This window comes from Neomonachus schauinslandi, chromosome 5, assembly GCF_002201575.2.
Source record: "Neomonachus schauinslandi chromosome 5, ASM220157v2, whole genome shotgun sequence".
NCBI classification, from domain to species: Eukaryota; Metazoa; Chordata; class Mammalia; order Carnivora; family Phocidae; genus Neomonachus; species Neomonachus schauinslandi.
In genome coordinates, this window is record NC_058407.1 from 117401543 (window position 1) to 117420468 (window position 18926).

The 18926-nt window shown below is 35.3% G+C and overlaps 1 protein-coding gene across 2 annotated transcripts in view; it reads left to right on the forward strand.

Annotated features, from left to right (window-relative positions):
- The window catches only part of DNAJC1 (DnaJ heat shock protein family (Hsp40) member C1), a 222955-nt gene that overhangs the window by 100375 nt on the left and 103654 nt on the right, over positions 1-18926 (forward strand). For both annotated transcript variants that reach the window (XM_021696797.1, XM_044915533.1), the window contains exon 8: positions 12481-12644. In XM_021696797.1, coding sequence (XP_021552472.1) covers positions 12481-12644 — 164 coding nt within the window. The remainder of the gene's footprint in view (positions 1-12480; positions 12645-18926) is intronic.

An 18926-nucleotide genomic window follows, 5' to 3' on the forward strand; every position in this document is an offset into this window, starting at 1 on the left:
TTTTGCTTATCCATTTGAATATCTGTCAATGGATACTTGGGTTGCTTTTACTTTTTAGCTATTATGAATAATTCTGCTATGAACATGGATATACAAATAACTGTTTGAGTCCCTGTTCAGTTCTGTAATTCTATTTTTAATTTTTTTTAAGTAGGCTCCACACCCAGTGTGGAGCCCAACATGGGGCTCAAACTCACAACCCTGAGATAGACATGAGCTGAGATCAAGAGTCAGATGCTTAACTGACTGAGCCACCCAGGCACCCCAATTCTATTTTTAATTTTTTGAGGAACTAATATACTGTTTTCTGTAACAGCTGTACCATTTTACATTCCCACCAGCAGTGCACAATGGTTCCAATTTCCTCACATCTTTGCCAACACTGATTTTCTGCGTTTTTTGTTTTTTGTTTTTTATTATTATAGCCATCCTGATGGGTGTTTCTTTAGAGAAATGTCTATTCAAGTCCTGTACTCAGTTTTGAATTGGATTGTTTTTGTTGTTAAGTTTTAGGAGTTCTCTATATATTCTGGATATTATCCCTTATCAGATATATGATTTGCAAATATTTTCTCCCATTTTGTGGGTTGCCTTTTTACTCAGTTGACATTGTCTTTTGATGCACAGAATTTTTTAATTTTCATGGAGTCTAATTTGTCTGTTTTCTCTTTTGTTGTCTATGCCTTTGTTGTCATATCATAGAAATCATTGCCAAATCCAGTGTCATATAGCTTTTGCCCTATATTTTCTTCAAAGAGTTTTATAGTTTAAGGTCTTACATTTAGGTCTTTGATCCATTTGGACTTCATTTCGTAGTGGGTAAGAGTCCAACTTCATTATTTTGCATGTGGATATCTAGTTTTCCCAGAATTGTTTGTTGAATTATTACTTTTTTATTTAACTTTTTACTTTGAAATAAAGTTCTAAAAATAATATAGAGAGGGTCCTATGTGCCTTCCTGAAAACCAGGAACTTGCCATTGATACAAAGTGTGTATGTATTTCTCTACCATTTTATCACAAGCGTGTATTTATGTTACCACCATCCCAATCAACAACTACCCCTTTATGATTGCACCCATATCCTCCCGTTCCCCCATTATCCCTAATATCTGGCAACTACTAATCTATTTTTCATCTCTCTAACTTTGTCATTTTGACTACATGATTTTGAGAATCATACAATATTCGACCTTTGAGATTGGCATTTTTCACTCCGTTGTTCCATGTATCAATAGTTTATTTGTATTTATTCTGTGTATGGTTGTACCATAATTTGTTTAACCATTCACCAATTGTAGAACATTTTGGTTGTTTACAGTTTTTGACTGTTACAAATAAGGCTGCTGTGAATAGTCAGGTGTAAGTTTTTTGTGAGCTTAGTTTTTATTTATCTGGGACAAATGCCCAGAAGTACAATTGCTGGGTCATAGGATAGGTTTATGGTTAGAGTTTTAAGAAACTGCCAGATAATTTTCCAGAGTGCTTATATAACTTTACATTCCTACTAGCAACGTATGAGAGTTCTAGTCTCTCTGTACCTTTTACCAGCACTTGGGATTCTGTTTTTTATTTTAGCTGTTCTAATACATTTATAGAGATATCTCATCATGATCTTAATTTGCATTTCCTTAATGGCCAGTGATGTTGAAACATTCATGTGCTTATTTGCCATCTGCTTGTCCTCTATAGTAAACTCTTTTCTTTATGCCTTTAGCCTATTTTCAAATTGGATTTTTTTTTTATTGTTGAGTTTGAGAGTCCTTTATATAATCTAGATATGATTTCTTTTTCACATATGTGGTTTACAGATATTTTCTTCCAATCTGTAGCTTTTCATCTTCTTAATAGTCATTCACAGAGCAAGAGCTTTTAATTATGATGAAGTCCAATTTATTGTTTCTGTTTTTTAGATTATGCTTTTTATGTTATTTAAAAAGACTCTTCCCCAAGCCCTATTCTAAGTATTTTCTCCCTTATTTTCTTTCTTTCTTTTTTTTTTAAAGATTTTATTTATTTATTTGACAGAGAGAGAGACAGCGAGAGAGGGAACACAAGCAGGGGGAGTGGGAGAGGGAGAAGCAGCCTTCCCACGTAGCAGGGAGCCCGATGCGGGGCTCGATCCCAGGACCCTGGGATCATGACCTGAGCCGAAGGCAGATGCTTAACGACTGAACCACAGGCGCCCCCCTTATTTTCTTCTAAAAATTTTATGATTTTATGTTTTACATTTAAATCTATGATCCATTTTGAGTTAATTTTCTATAAGGTGTGAGGTTTAGGTTAAAGTTTATTTTTTTGCCTAAGAATGTGTAGCCAGTTTTTCTAGCAAACTATTCTTCAAAACGTGAATTACTTTTGCACCTTTTGTCAAAAATCAGTTGGCCTTACTTGCATAGGGTTCTTTCTAAGTTCTTTATTCTGTTCCATTCGTCTACATTTCTCTTCCTCTGTCAGTATGACAGTCTTGATTATTGTGGCTCTACAGTAAGTCTTAAAATCAGGTAGAGTGATTCTTCCCACCTTCCTGTCCATTTTCAAAATGTTTTAGCTATTCTAGTTCCTTTATATAAATTTTAGAATAATCTTGTATATATCTACCAAAAATCTTGTTGAAATTTTGATAGGAATTATGTTAAAGCTGTATATCAATTTGGAGAGCATTAATATTTACTATCTGGAGTCCTTTAATCTATGAACACTATCTCTTCATCTGTTCTTCTTTGATCCTTTCTAAAGTGTTTTATGGTTTTTAGCATACAATTCCTGTACATGTCTTGTTAGATTTATATCTAAGTGTTTCTCTTTTTATTTTGAGTGATTATACATGGTATTGGTTTTTAATTTCAATTTCTACATGGTCACTGCAAATAAAGAAATGCAGTTGATTTTTATATGTAGGTATGTATCTTGCAACCTTGCTAGATTTGCTTGTTAATTACAAGAGTTTTTATGCAGATTTCTTGAATTTTCTATGTGGACAATCAGGTCATATGGCAATAGGGATAGTTTTATTTCTTCCTTTTCAATCTATATGCATTTTATTACCTTTTCATTGCTTATTTTGCTAGCTATAACTTCCAGAACTATATTAACAAGAGTGGTGAGAGAGGACATCTTTCCTTTGTTTCCAACCTTGGGTGGAAAGCCTTTAGTATTTTACCGTTAAGTATGTAAACTACAGGGTTTTTTTGTTAGATGCTGTATATGAAGTTGAGGAAATCTCACTCTATTCCTAGTTTTCTGAGTTTTTTATCATGACTAGGTGTTGAATTTTGTTAATTTCTTTGTATCAATTAATATGATCATGTGATATTTCTTTGCTTGTTAATTTGGTGGATTATATTGATTAAATTTTGAATATTGAACTAAACTTGCATCCCTGCAGTAAGTACCATGTAGCCATAGTGTATAATTCTTTTTATATATTGCTAAATTTTATTTGCTGATATTTTGCTAAAGATTTTTACACCTATATGAGAGATACTGGTCTATAGTTTTCTCTTTTTGGTGTCTTTGTATGATTTTGGTATCAGAGTAGTACTAACATCATGTAAGGGATTGGGAAGCATTCTCTCTTCTATTTTCTGAAAGAAACTGTGTTGAATTGGTATTAATTCTGTAAACATTTGGTAGAATTCTCTGGTGGGACCATTTAAGACTGGATATTTCTATTTTAGGAGTTTCTAAATTACAAATTAAATTTCCTTTGTAATTACAGGACTTATTTAAGTATCTCTTTTATATATCTATTTTATGGGTGAGTTGGGATAGTTTGTATTTTTCAAGCAGTTGGTCAGTTCCATCCAAATTGTCAAATTTATGTGTGTATAGTTGTTTCTAATACTAATTTATCCTTTTGATTTCTGCATGTCCTTAGTGATTTCTCCTGTTTCAGTGGTAACTTCTCTTTTCTTTTTCTTTGTCAGTTTTGCCGGATGTTTGTCAATTTTATTGATCTTTTCAAAAAACTAGTTCTTTGTTTCATTGATTTTTTTATCTATTGCTTTTGTTTTCTATTTCATTTATTTCTGCTCTTATTTTTATTATTCCTTCTGCTTTCTTGAGCTTGTTTTGATTTTGATTGCTTTTGATGTGGAAGCCTAGATTATGGTCTTGAGGCTTTTCATCTTTTCTAATGTAAGCTTTTAGTGCTTTAAATTCCTCTCTCAGTACTGTTTTGGCTGCATCCCACATATTTTGATACATTACATTTTCATTTGATTCAGTTCAGTATTTTTTTCCTTGAGACTTCCTCTTTTTTTTATTTTTTTAAAGATTTTATTTATTTGGTTGACGGAGAGAGACACAGTGAGAGGCGGAACACAAGAAGGGGGAGTGGGGGAGGGAGAAGCAGGCTTCCCGCAGAGCAGGGAGCCCGATGTGGGGCTCGATCCCAGGACCCTGGGATCATGACCTGAGCCAAAGGCAGACGCTTAATGACTGAGCCATCCAGGCACCCCAAGACTTCCTCTTTGATACCTGGATTATTTAAGTATGCTTTTTAGTTTCCAAGTATTTGGGGAATTTTGTGTTATCTTTCTGTTACTGATTTTTGGTTTGATTCCATTTTTGTCAGAAAACCTATTCTGTATGATCTCAATTCATTTAAATTTGTTGAGGTGTGTTTTATGGCCCAAGATATGGTCTCGCTTAGTGTATATCTCATGGGCATTTGAAGAGAGTATGTATTCTGCTGTTGTTTAATGGAATGTTGTTATAGTCCCCGAAGTCCCCAAGGCTCTATTCTTTTTTTTTTCCCTCTCTATTTTTCAGATTAGGCAATTTCTATCATTCTGTCTTTAAGTTAACTGATTACTTTCTCTGTTCCAGTTTTCTGTTGAGTTCTCAATCGTTAAATTTTTAATTTTAGTTAGCACATTTTCAGTTCTGATATTTCCATTTGGTTTTTCTGTATGTCTTTTGTGTCTTTGCTATTGACTTTTTATTTCTTCATTTATTTTGAGAATGTTCGTTATTATTTATCAAACCATTTTTATATGGCTACTCTAAAATCCTAGTCAGATACTTTGGATCTCTTTTTCATCTTGTTGATTATCTTTTTTATTCAAATTGAGGTATTCTTGGTTCTTGGCATGATGAGGGATTTTTTTCAATTTAAACTTGGACATTTGGAGGCACCTGGGTGGCTCAGTTGGTTAAGCATCTGCCTTTGGTCAGGTCATGATCCCAGGCGTCCTGGGATTGAGCCCCAAGTTGGAATCAGTGTGGAATCCCTTGTTCAGCGGGGAGCTTGCTTCTCCCTCTCCCTCTGACTCTCCCCCTGCTCATGCTCATGCTCTCTCTCTCTCAAATAAATAAATAAAATCTTAAAAAAAAAATTGGGCATTTAGGGTATTATGTTATAATACTCTGAATCTTGTTTAAGTGTACTATCTTAGTTGATGTTCTCTGACAGTGCTCTAGCTGAGCCAAGGAAGGGGAGAGTTGCTGCCCTATTACACTGTTACACTCAGGAAGTCCACAGCCTGTTTTACAGCTGAGGGAGAGGGTGGTTGTGGATCTTCTTAGGGTTGGGCAGGTGTGGGTGTTCTCATATGCCAGTAGGCCACACCGATAACACTCAGCTGATATCCCCTTGCTGGGATAGGCAAGAATGCCTACTTACAGTTTCCCACCTGGCCTATGCTGACATTGTGGAGGGTTGGTCTCTTTACTCCTGGGCAGTTGTGAAAGCCCTGACTCTCCTCAAGACTTTCTCTAAAGCCACCGTAGCAGGGAGAGGGAGGGATGCCCCATAACCCCTGGGTAGATATGGAAGTCTAGGCTTCCCATTAGCCTAGGTTACCCCTACCCCTATCATTGACTTTACAGGGGAAGGGATCCTTATTACCTCTCAGCAGGAAAGAAAGTCTTTTTCACATCACCCTGGTAGGGAGATTGGGGTGCCTTATTACAGCCTCACAGTGGCAGAAGTCTAGGCTTCTCATTAGCCTTTGCTGGCAAAAAAGGGTTGGTCACAATTTTGTCCCTTGTTTGCTTGAAGTGTAAATCAGTTATTATCTAAGCTTGTCTTACTATGCAAGGAAACCAAGGGTACTCACCACCTTGGTGTTCATCATATCCTGTCATACCTAGCTGGCCTGTCTTCTCTTCAAAAATCAGTCTTCAGTGTTTGTTTTATATGTAACATTTAGGGTCTTTCCATTTTCTTAGTGGGAGGAGTATGGAAAAGTACTTTTCCTCCATTTTTCTAGAAGTGGAAATTTGAATTTTTTAAAGTGATTTTCTAAATGCTTCTTTACAAATGCATCAAACACTTGCAATTGTGATACAGTACCCCAGAATTTAATATAAACAGCTACATTTACTTACTTGCTTCTTTATAACTGATTCTCTATAAGAAGGCAAAATTAGTACTGATGAGGTGGATTCTAGCTTATGTGTGTTTTCTTCAAGCAGTATTTTGGTGTTCAAAATAAAGAAATTGAGAGAAGCTGAGTAATGTGACATACTTCATAAGGAGTCAGTTCTATGACTTGTTTCCCTTTTATGAAAATATTTTGAAAAACAAAAACCTGGTCTACAAATTTGGGCTCATGGTACTCTGGTGAGACCATCCTAGTTTTTTGATAGTTTTATATTAGATTCACCAGTCACTTAAATTACCAATTGTCTAATATAGTATCGGGGACTTTTTTTAAAAAAAAAAACCACCCATCTTAAAAGCCTGGCAATATACAGGTATGTAAGCAGTATAAGGTAAAATATAGTAGTTAGATACCACATAATTTCTAGTTAAGGTAATCCTTTTTAACTAGAACTGTTCCCACAGTACTGTATTCTTAATGTACATTATCATTGGCATATACTAAATTCACAAACTTGAATGAAATGTGAGAATCAATAAATGATACTACTCCTACCTTCAAAGTTTTCTGTTCATCTGGAAATTTTTTTATTGGAAGGGGAAATAAAATTCTTAGAAAATTATGTATTAATTTGTTCTACTTTAACCTTTTCCTTTAGTTGTTTCACCTGGTCCACATATGCATTTTAGGGCTTCTTCCTTTCTCCAGAACTCCCCTCTTTGTATCTTTTGTATATTAGGATAGTAATTTTTAAGTACTACGTTTTTGCACAGTTCATTACAAGTTCTTTATATTCTAGGTACCATTCTAATCATTTTATATGCTTTAATCTCTTTACTCCTCATTAACAACTCATGACATGTAGTATTACCGTTGTTCCCATTTTACAAAACAGTAAAGGACTTTAAGCAAAAGAGCTAGTAAATTGCAGAGTCTGAGTTTTAGTCCCAGATCTGTCCACAGTGAGAGCTTTTTCATTCATTCATTCATTCATTCATTCATTCATTCACTGTTTATTTAGCACCAGATATTGTCCCAGGCACTGAGAATTCAGTAGTGAATGAAATAAATAAGAATTTTTGCCCATGTATGTGGCGCCTGGGTGGCGCAATAGGTCAAGCATCTGACATCTGATTTCGGCTCAGGTCATGACCTCTGAGTCGTGAGATTGAGCTCTTATGTAGGGCTCCATGCTGAGCATGGAATCTGCTTGAGACTTTCTCTCCCTCTTCCTTTGCCCTCTCTATCTCTCAAATAAATCTAAAAAAATTAAATAAAAAAAAAAAAGAATTTTGCCCTCCTAGAAAGAGCCAACAAGATGAGTAGTGATAAATGCTGAAGTAAAAAGTATCAAGGAAGAGGGATGGGAAGCACATGTATATATATATATGTGGATGTGGCAGGCCTACTGCAGGGACAAGGGAAGGCCTCGGTAATACACATTTGAGCAAAGACCTGCAGGAGGTTAGGGAGTAAGCAAGGCAGGTGAGGGAGTGGCTTTCAGGTAGAGGCAACAGATGAAAGGTTTGCATTTTTTTAGGAACAGCAAGGAGGCTGGAGAGTATTAAAATGAGGTCAGAGAGATGATGAATGGGTGGGGATGGGAGGCATACTCACTTAGAGTAAGAACTTGGATTTTACTCTGGAATGGGAAGTCCTAGGAAGGTTGAGCAGAGGAGTGACAGGATTTGATACATGGTCTAAGAAATCTGGCTGTGAGGTTAAGAACAGACTGAAACAAGGACTTGATACAAGGAGACCAACCAGTTGGGAGTTGTACGACTCCAGACAAGAAATGATGATGGCTTGGATCAGAATGATAAAAGTAAAAAAATGGAATTCTTACGTATTTTGAAGTTAGAAACAAGATTTCCTACTGGATTTCATACAGAATGTAAGAGAGAAGGGGAAATTGATGACTCCAAGGTTTGGGACCCCAGTAGGTCGAAGGAATGGGAACTATATTGGAAGAAGCAGATGGAAGTGAAGGGAATTTTATCAAGAGCTTAGTTTAACACATAGTTCTATCCCTCCTTAATATTTAGAGCACATTCCTGTACAAGTCAAGATTTCATTTCAGCAACTGTGCTGTGAGATAGGTAGAGCAGATATTTCATTTTACAGGTGGAGACTTAGAGATAAGTAATGTGAAGGAAATACTAATGTATTGGTGAATGACTAAAGATATAGAACCTAGTTTTTCTGACTTCTTGTTTTCTCATTTTTCTACCACTTTTCATATTAATGACATGATTTCAAATCTCCTTACTATTCTGATAACTTTTCTGACATAATCTAGTTTTTCAGTTCTGGATTTTAAGTATAGTGCTCAAAACTGATTAAAACTTCCTTCCTTTTCTTCTTCCAAGTTACATTTCATTAATATCTGCTGCACTATTGTCTGAGCATTTCCAAAGAGAAATTCTCTGTGCCTGCTAGAAAAAGAAGGTAATAACAAGATGTTAGGACTTTCTCAGTTTAAACTCTTTTCTACTCTTTTCAAAACCGTAGAGGTACAAGTGTTAATCAAGACCCAAAGAACAGGGGCACCTGGGTGGCTCAGTCGGTTAAGTGTCTGCCTTCGGCTCAGGTCATGATCCTGGGGTCCTGGGATCGAGCCCCACATCGGGCTCCCTGCTCGGTGAGCCTGCTTCTCCCCCTCCCTCTGCCTGCCGCTCCACCTGCAGTGCTCTCTCGCTCTCGCTCTTGCTCGCTCTCTCTCTGTCAAATAAATAAATAAAATCTTTAAAAAGAAAAAAAAAAAAACCTAAAGAAAATCCTCAGGTTCATGGTCAAAGAGCCCAAATTACTATTCAGCAAATGTGTCTTAGGATAATAAACACTGTTGCAATGTGTGACAGGAAGTATTTGATCTAAATGGCTGACTTACTAGTTGAATTGTTTAGTGTAAGTTTCCAAATATATGAGAAGGTTACTTATGCCAGAGTTTTTTGTTTTTTTGTTTTTTGTTCCTGGACCCAAACTCTGCGTCATTTTGTTGAATAAGAGCATTAAATGGAAGGACTCCCTTAAAATGATATTTGGCTCATTTCTCATTCCTTTGACAATCATGTTGAATACATTTTTCTTTTGAGAGGAAACCATTTCTCTTCAGTCACTAGACACTTAAGGTATCATGAGTTTTACTTCTTTTTTGATTTGTTTATTTTGGATTTTGTTGTTTGATTTTTGTTGTTATTGTTTGGTTGATTGGCTAGTTTTTGTTTCTAGCCTTTGTCAGGCTTGTCATTAAGAAAAACCAATCTATCTTAACTTGAAGACTATAACTTACTAAACTTTAATAAGACTTACTCTTCCAAGGGAGACAAACCATAAAACACTCTTAATCTCAGGAAACAAACTGAGGGTTGCTGGAGGGGAGAGGGGTGGGTGGATGGGGGGGGTTGCTGGGTGATGGACACTGGGGAGGGTGTGTGTTGTGGTGAGTGTTGTGTATTGTGTAAGACTGATGAACCACAGACCTGTATCCCTGAAACAAATAATACATTATATGTTAAGAAAATAAAAATTAAAAAACTTACTCTTCTAGCAAAAATACTCTATACCTTTTATTTAACTCAAAAATTTCCCTATATATTCATCATGCTGCTAAAAAAATCTTAGATTTGTGTTTCTTTTTTTTTTTTTATGTTAGTCATCATACAGTACATCATTAGTTTTTGATGTAGTGTTCCATGATTCATTGATTTGTGTTTCTTGGATGAACTATAAATAGGGATGTGTTTATAATGCCAAAATTCATGATAGCTGGGCCCATACTAATTATATAGAGTTTACTGAAACTAGAAATTTGCAGGAAAGATGAGGGTAGTTAGCAAATAGAGGTCTTTTTTTCCCTTAGACATGTTTTGAAAACACATTTTTTCTAACATATGAAAGATTTTGCCAAGCGCAAAATGTTAGATGCTACAGTCTTAGCCTTGTATTAGTAAAGTAGTAGCAAGAAATCAGTGAATATTTATAAGCTGTGGGTTTATTGGTTTTAGAAATTGTATTTTCAGATAGATTTATGTTATATAATCTTTAAGTTTTGTTTTTATATTTATACCTACAACTTTGTAAAAATATGTAAGTATACATTCATATATATTATTTATTTTTTAGTAATATGTTCCTTCTCTTTTCCTTCATTGTCTCTATGCTTCCTCTTTTCTTTATCTCTACCCCCTATGTACCTTATAGACATTCATCCATATTTTTCTCCATGCTTTTATAATGATATTCAAATACATTTAGATGAATATATATATACAGGCATATGTAGAGGTTTGAAGAGGCATTATTTTGTTTTGCAAATAGAGAATCTTACATGCTTTTCTCCATCTTGCTTTTATTACTCGAACTCATGAAAATCTCTGTAAGTCAAGTGGTATAGCTCTACTTCAGTATCTTTTGATGACAATTTAACATTCCTTAGTATAGATACGTCACCAACAATTATTCAGTCATTTCTCCTACTAATATACATTTACTATGTTAACAGTTTTGTATCTCTATGAATAACAAATGGTCGTACAGACATACATATATACCCATGTACTTACATACAATTACATTTTAATGCTTTTACTTCTGAGGGAATTGCTGGAGAAAACATTTTTTTTTTAAATCTTAACAGGTTCTCTTAGATCACTTCCCAAAAAGGCTACAATATAATAATTCACATTTCTACCACCAATGTAGAGATGGCCCTTTCCCTGCCAACAGTAACTTTTATTAGATTTTTAGATTTTTGCCCATATGATAGGTATAAAATCATGTTATTAATCCAAACTGCATTTCTTTAACCTTCCTTTCAAATGTATCATTTCTCTCTTGATTTGTTTATTCTCTCCTTTATCTTTTTATAGCATCTATATTTCCGTTTTACTTAAGATTTCCTCATCCTTTAAATAGTACATGTAGTTTTTTAGATTTCTTTTTGCAAGATGTTTATTATTTGGGTTTTTAAAGTCAAGTCTCTTATCTAACTGGAATTTATTTTTGTGTATTTTGTAAGATTCTGTCCAATTTTCTTTCAACTGGATATTCAGTTGTGCCAGCATCATTTATTAAATCCTTTTCCCACTGAATTGAAATGTTTATGGATTCTGTGTTTTAGGAATTTATCTATTTCTATGACAATATTGTATTAATTTTACTACATCAGCATTAGAGAATATGCAAACACACATGCATACACAATGGTGGAGATATGATTATAAGAAATTTGACTATGGAATTTGACTATAGCAATTAAGAATGGAGTTGCTTCTCAATATTGACTCTAATCAAAAGGGCTTTAATGAAGAGGCCAGTTGATAGCCATCTATTAATAACTACCCCTGGTGCCATCAGATTAGATTTTGCATTTGTTAAAATATTGAAAAGATGAATGTATATACTATTTATCAAGAGACACTTTTGCACCAAGTAGTATGTTAGGGTTATATCATTTTCCATATATTAGCTTTATAAGATTAGATTTAGCTTTCTCTTACAGATGAGAAAATAGACACTTGTTCTAAGGGTTAAGTTAATTGCCCGATATTATGTCACTATTATGACCAGGCTTTTTTCATTGTGTTAGTATGAAACGTTTCATAAAAAGTACTTTGAAAACTAAAGATATATACAAATTGACATGGTGGTTATATCGTGATCATCTCATCATTAGTATCTCTGAGTTTCATTTAAAAACAATGCAGTAGCTAATGCACAATAAAACAGCTAGCTATTTATAGCAAAGCAACTGTAATTTTTTTTAACCCCCTTCACGCATTTCTCCCACTCCCCACACCCGCCTCTGAAAACCACCAATCTGTTCTCTGCATCTGTGAGCTGGGTTTTTTGGGGTGTTTTGTTTGGTTTTGTTAAGATTCCCCACATAAGAGAGATCATACGGTATTTGTCTCTCTTTCTCTCTCTGACTTATTTCACGTAGCATAATGCCCTTGAGGTCCATCCATATTGTTGCAAATGGCAAGATTTCATTCCTTTTTATGGCTGAATTATATTCCATTGTATATAATTCTATTTTGATGAAAGAACAATATATGTTTTTTCAAGATTCAGTGTCTGAATAAAATGTTAAAAATTATTTTCTTTCTTAACAAACCTCAATAATTTATTCTCTTAAACATTTTTAGAACAGAAGAAAGTTAAAGTAAAAAAACCAAAACCTGAATTCCCTGTATATATGCCTTTAGAAAGTGCATATATTCAATCTTATGATCATGGAACTTCTATAGAAGAAATTGAGGAACAAATGGATGATTGGCTGGAAAACAGAAACAAAACACAGAAAAAACAGGTAAGTAAACTTTAAAAAATTTATTTTAATTGAATAAAATACAGAAAAGTACATAAAATATAAATATACAGTTCAGTGAATTGTCACAAGGTGAACCAAGTTAACTGTTGCCAAAATCAAGAAGATATAGAACATTGCCATTTGTCCAGAAGCCTCCCTTGTTCTTCCTCCTGGTCTCTACCTTCCTTTTCTTCCACAAAGATAAAATGATCCTGACTTTTAACATCATGGGTTAGTTTTACCTGCTGTTTGAAGTTTCTAAATGGAATCACCCTGTTTTAGTCCATTCAGGCTGCTATAACAAAAATATAATAGACTGGGTGGCTTACACAACACACATTTATTTCTCACAGTTCTGAAGACTGGGAAGTCCAAGATCAAGACGCCGGCAGGTTCGGTGTCTGGTGGGGGCCCTCTTCCTAAGTCATAGACCGCAGTGTTCTCGCTGTGTCCTCACATGGCAGAAGAGGTGAGAGAGCGCTCTGGGGTCTCTTTGACAAGGGCACTAATTCCATTCATGAGGGCTCCACCCTCATGACCTGATCATCTCCCAAAGGCCCCGCCTCCTAATACCATCACATTGGGGGTTAGGATTTCAACATAGGATTTGGGGGGAACACAAACATTCAGTCCATAACACATTCCATATGTACTCTTTTGCATCTGCTTTCCTCCATTTAGTCTTATATTTGTAAGATTTGTCCATTGTTGTGTGTAGCAGTAGGTTGTTCATTTTCATTAATGTATAATAGTTGATTTAGAAATATAGCAGAATTTTTTTTGTTGAAAATTGTATTTTTTCCAGTTTTTGGCTACAATAAATAACTGTCCTATGAATGTTATTGTACTTTAGTATGCATATGTATAAATTTCTATTTTGAAGTTAAGTTGCAGTAAAGCTCAACTCTCCTTCTAAACAGTTTTTTAAAATGTTTTTATCAACTTATACTTCAGCAGCAGGATGTGAAAATTCCAGTTACTCTACATTCTTGCCAACACTTGGTCAAGTCTTTTGTATTTTAACCATTCTGGTAGGTATGTAGTGAAATCTAATTATGGTTTAATTTGCATATTTTTTGATCAATAAGATTGAATGAACACCTTTTCTTATGTTTATTGGACCCTGATAATTTCCTATGTGATGTCTTTTCAAGTATTTTTTTAATTGGTTTGCCTGTGTTTTCTAATAATGATTTGTAAAGAGTTCTTTATATATTTCATAAATAGATCTTCTGCACATATTTTATCCCACTCTGGCTTGCCCTTTCACTCTCTTAATGGTGTCTTTTGATTGACCAAAGTTACTAATTTTAATCATCATGCTTTTCCTTCCTTTCCATACTTGGTGTTTGGAAGAAATCTCTTCCTACCTCAAAGTCATAAAAATACTACTAAATCCTCAGTCGTTAAGTGTCTGCCTTCAGCTCAGGTCATGATCCCAGGGTACTGGGATTGAGCCCCGCAGCCAGCTCCCTGCTCCACGGGAAGCCTGCTTCTCCCTCTCCCACTCCCCTGCTTATGTTCCCTCTCTTGCTGTGTCTCTCTCTGTCAAATAAATAAATAATATCTTTAAAAAAAAAAAAATACTGGGCGCCTGGGTGGCTCAGTCAGTTGGGCGACTGCCTTCGGCTCAGGTCATGATCCCAGGGTCCTGGGATCGAGTCCCGCATCAGGCTCCCTGGTCAGCGGAGAGCCTGCTTCTCCCCCTCCCACTTCCCCTGCTTGTGTTCCCTCTCTCGCTGTGTCTCTCTCTGTCAAATAAATAAATAGAATCTTTAAAAAAAAAAAAAAACCTACTAAATCCTTCTATATGCTTTAATGTTCTGTTTTTCACATTTAGATCAATAATCTGGAATTTATTTTTGTGTTTGGGTGAAGTAATGTTTAAATGTAAATTTTTTTTCAAAAGTTTGCCAAACCAGCTGGCTCACTTAATGAAAATACTGCTTCCTACGGCTCTACAAATACCATCCTTATTTAAAAGAAGTTTTCATAACTGTGTGGGTCTGTTTTCAAGCTTTCTACTTTGTTCTGTTAATCTACTTGTACATCTTGCACCAATACCATACAGTATTAATTATTGTAGCTTTATAATAAGTACCTGGTGCAATAATTTTCCAACTTATTTTTCCTTCTATAAGATTACCACTTTATGTTTTCATATAAATTTTAAAGTAGCTTGGTCATTTTCCACGAATTGTTGAGCTGAAATACTTAATTTGGAGTATATTGAATATATGTAGATCAATTTTTGAAGAATTGATATCCAGACAGCATTGATTCTAAAAACCATGAATAAATTCATTCATTTACATATTTAAAAATTTTTTAATATTGTGTTACAACTTTTTGTATGTACATATTGCATATTTTTTCCTTGGACTTATTCCTGGGTATTTAGTGTTTTTAGGTGACACCATAAATGATATTGTTTCTTAAATTTCACTTTCTAATTCTATTTGGTGTTTAGAAATGTAATTGATTTTTGTGTAATTATCTTATATCCAGCAACCTTGCTAAATTTATTTTTCAATTCTATTTATCTGTATATTATACTTTTATTTGTGCTAATTAGGATCTCTAATACATGTAGAATAGAAGTGATGATAGCAAGTATCCTTGTTTCATTTCCAATCTCAAAAACTTCCATCATTGAAATTTATTTCATCATTGAAATTATTTATTAAAATTTCATCATTTCATTATTAAATACAATGTATGTTGCCAGCTTTTTATAGAATTTTTTATTGAGATATATTTCACATAACATAAAATTCACCATTTAAAAGTACATACACTTTGGTGGTTTTTAGTCTCTTCACTATGTTGTGCAACCATTACCACTATCTAATTTGAGAACATTTTCATCACACCAAAAAAAAGTAAAATAACCCTCTACCTGTTAGCAGTTAATTCCAGTTCTCAGCCTTCCTCTTCCATGACAACCACTGATCTACTTTCTGTCCCTATGAATTTGTCTATTATAGACATCCCATATAATTAGAATCATGCAATATGTGCTCTTTTGTGTTTGGCTTCACATAATGTTTTCAAGGTTCATCCATGCTGTGGCATTTAACAGTGATGATGACACAGTTTCTATATCTTTATTCCTTTGTATGGAACATATTGTCTTTTTTCTTTGCAGGCCTTGTAATTTTTGTTGTTGTTATTGAAGACCAGATATTATGAATATTATAACTTGGCAACTCTAGAAACCAGATTCTGTCTCCTTTCTAGGATTTGGTGTTATTTGGTCCAATTATAGTTGTTTGTTTAGTGCTTTTTGAACTAATTTTATGAAGTCTGTATTTTTTGTCATGTGTGGCCACTGAAATCTGTTTCATTAGCTTAGTGATCAGCTAATAATTGGACAGAGTTTCCTTAAATGCCTAGAGCCCAAAATTCTTCCAGTCTTTGCCATGGTTTCTGTGTATGTATTGGACATTGCCTTCCATACTCAGCCCAGGTGGTTTACAACTCTGCCTTAGCCTTTACTTTGTGTTTCCAAAGACACTCAAGGTCATCAGGTAGTGAGAACTTTTGTCATTTTCAGGTCTTTTCTGAGCATGCTCCCAGCTCTGAGCATGCACATAGACTTCTAGATTCCCAGGAATGTCAGAGCATCCCATCCCTCAGCCTTTCCTCCCAAGCTTTTTGGTTAATCTGTTGTTTTCCCAACTGTTTTCTGTCACCTCAGTCAGCGGTAGCTAAGATACTAGCCTGTAAAAGTTTTCAACAAATGCCTCCAAGGGGGGCGCCTGGGTGGCTCAGTCGTTAAGCATCTGCCTTTGGCTCCGGTCCTGATCTGAGGGTCCTGATCCCGGGGTCCTGGGCTCGAGCCCCACATCGGGCTCCCTGCTCCGCGGGAAGCCTGCTTCTCCCTCTCCCACTCCCCCTGCTTGTGTTCCCTCTCTCATTGTCTCTCTCTCTCTGTCAAATAAATAAAATCTTAAAAAAAAAAAATGCCTCCAGGGAAGCAGCTTTAGAATTAGGCCAGTTTTGAGTTAGGGAAAATAAAGACAAGCTTTTTGAACCTGTATTCCAGGGAGCCACCAGACAGGTTAGAACAAATAATTATAATTCTTTGCAAATTAGCTCATTCTGCACCTGCCATGATTAGAAATCAGTTATTATTTTCACAAGCGGTGATGAGCTGTGGAACAGGGGATAGGACTGGGGTCCATTAAAGTGCCACAAAGTTTGCTGTGCTTTTTTTTTAATTGAAGTATAATTGACATACAATATTATATTAGTTTCAAGTGTACAACATATTGATTCAACATTTGTGTACATTACTCTATACTCTGTACAATAAGTCATCATCTGTCACCATACAACGGGGTTACAGTATTATTGACTATATTCCCTATGCTGTACTTTTATCTCTGTAACTTATTTATTTTATAACTGGAAGATTGTACTTCTTAATCTTCATCTATTTTGTCCATCCCCCAACTCCCCTTCCCTCTGGCAACCACCAGTTTGTTCTTTGTATTTAAGAGTCTGTTTGTGGGCGCCTGGGTGGCTCAGTTGGTTAAAGCAACTGCCTTCGGCTCAGGTCATGATCCTGGAGTCCCGGGATCGAGTCCCACATCGGGCTCCCTGCTCAGCGAGGAGCCTGCTTCTCCCTCTGACCTTCCCCCCTCTCATGTACTCTCTCTCATTCTCGCTCTCTCAAATAAATAAATAAATCTTTAAAAAAAAAAAGAGTCTGTTTGTTTGTTTTGGTTTTTAGATTACACATATAAGTGACATCATATGGTATTGTTTTTCTCTGTTTGACTTATTTCACTAAGGATAATTCCCTTTAAGGCCATTCCTGTTGTCACAAATGGCAAGATCTGATTCTTTTTTTTATGGCTAAATAATATCTCATTGTGTGCACGTGTGTGTGTGTGTGTGTGTTTTGTGTGTGCATCCCATCTTCTTTATCGATTCGTCTATCAATGGACACTTGGCCATATCTTGACCACTGTAACTAATGGTACAGTAAACTCAGAGTGCATATATCTTTTTGAATTAGTATTTTCATTTTCTTTGGGTAAATGCCCAGTACTAGAATTACTGGATCACATGGTATTTATATCTTTAATGTTTCAAGGAACCTCCATACTGTTTTCCGTATCAACTGCACCAATTTGCATTCTCACCAACAGTACACAAGTGTTCCCTTTTCTCCACATCCTCACCATCACTTGTTATTTCTTATCTTTTTGGTACTAGCCATTCTAACAGGTAAAAGATGATATCTCATTGTGGTTTTGATTTGCATTTCCCTGATGAGGAGTGATATTGAGCATCTTTTCATGTGTCTGTTGGCCATCTGTATGTCTTTTTTGGAAAAATGTCTACTCAGATCCTGTTTTTTCATTGTAATGTTTGGATTTTTTGGTGTTGAGTTGTATAAGTTTTTTGTGTATTTTGATATTAACCCCCTATGGGATATATCATTTTGCAAATATCTTCTCCCATTCTGTGGGTTACCTTTTGTTTTGTTGATGGCTTCCTTTGCAGTGCAAAGCTTTTTATTTTAGTGTAGTCCCAATAGTTTATTTTTGTGTTTCCCTTGCCTGAGAAGACCTATCCATAAATATGTTGCTAAGACCGATATCCAAAAGTACTGCCTATGTTTTCTTTTTTTTTTTTTTTTAAGATTTTATTTGTTTGACAGAGAGAGAGACAGTGAGAGGGGGAACATAAACAGGCGGAGTGGGAGAGGGAGAAGCAGGCTTCCTGCTCAGCAGGGAGCCCGATGTGGGGCTCGATCCCAGGACCCTGGGATCATGACCTGAGCCGAAGGCAGACGCTTAACGACTGAGCCACCCAGTGCCTCACTGTCTATGTTTTCTTTTAGGAGTTTTCTGGTTTTCAGGTCTCACATTTAGGTCTTTAATTCGTTTTGAGTTAATTTTTGTGTGAGGGGTAAGAAAGTAGTCCACTTTCATTCTTTTATTGGTAGCTGTCCAGTTTTACCAGCATCATTTATTGAAGAGACTGTCTTTTCCTCATTGTATATTCTTGCATCTTTTGTCCTAAATTAATTGACTATATAAGTATGGGTTTATTTCTGGGTTCTCTATTCTGTTAATCTATATATCTGTTTTTGTGACAGTACCATACTGTTTTGAATACTGTAGCTTTGTAGTATAATTTGAAATCTGGAAATGTGATACCTCCAGCTTTGTTCTTCTTTCTCAAGATTGCTTTGGCTATTCAAGGTTTTTTGTGGTTCCATACAAATTTTACGATTATTTATGCTAGTTCTGTGAAATATGCTGT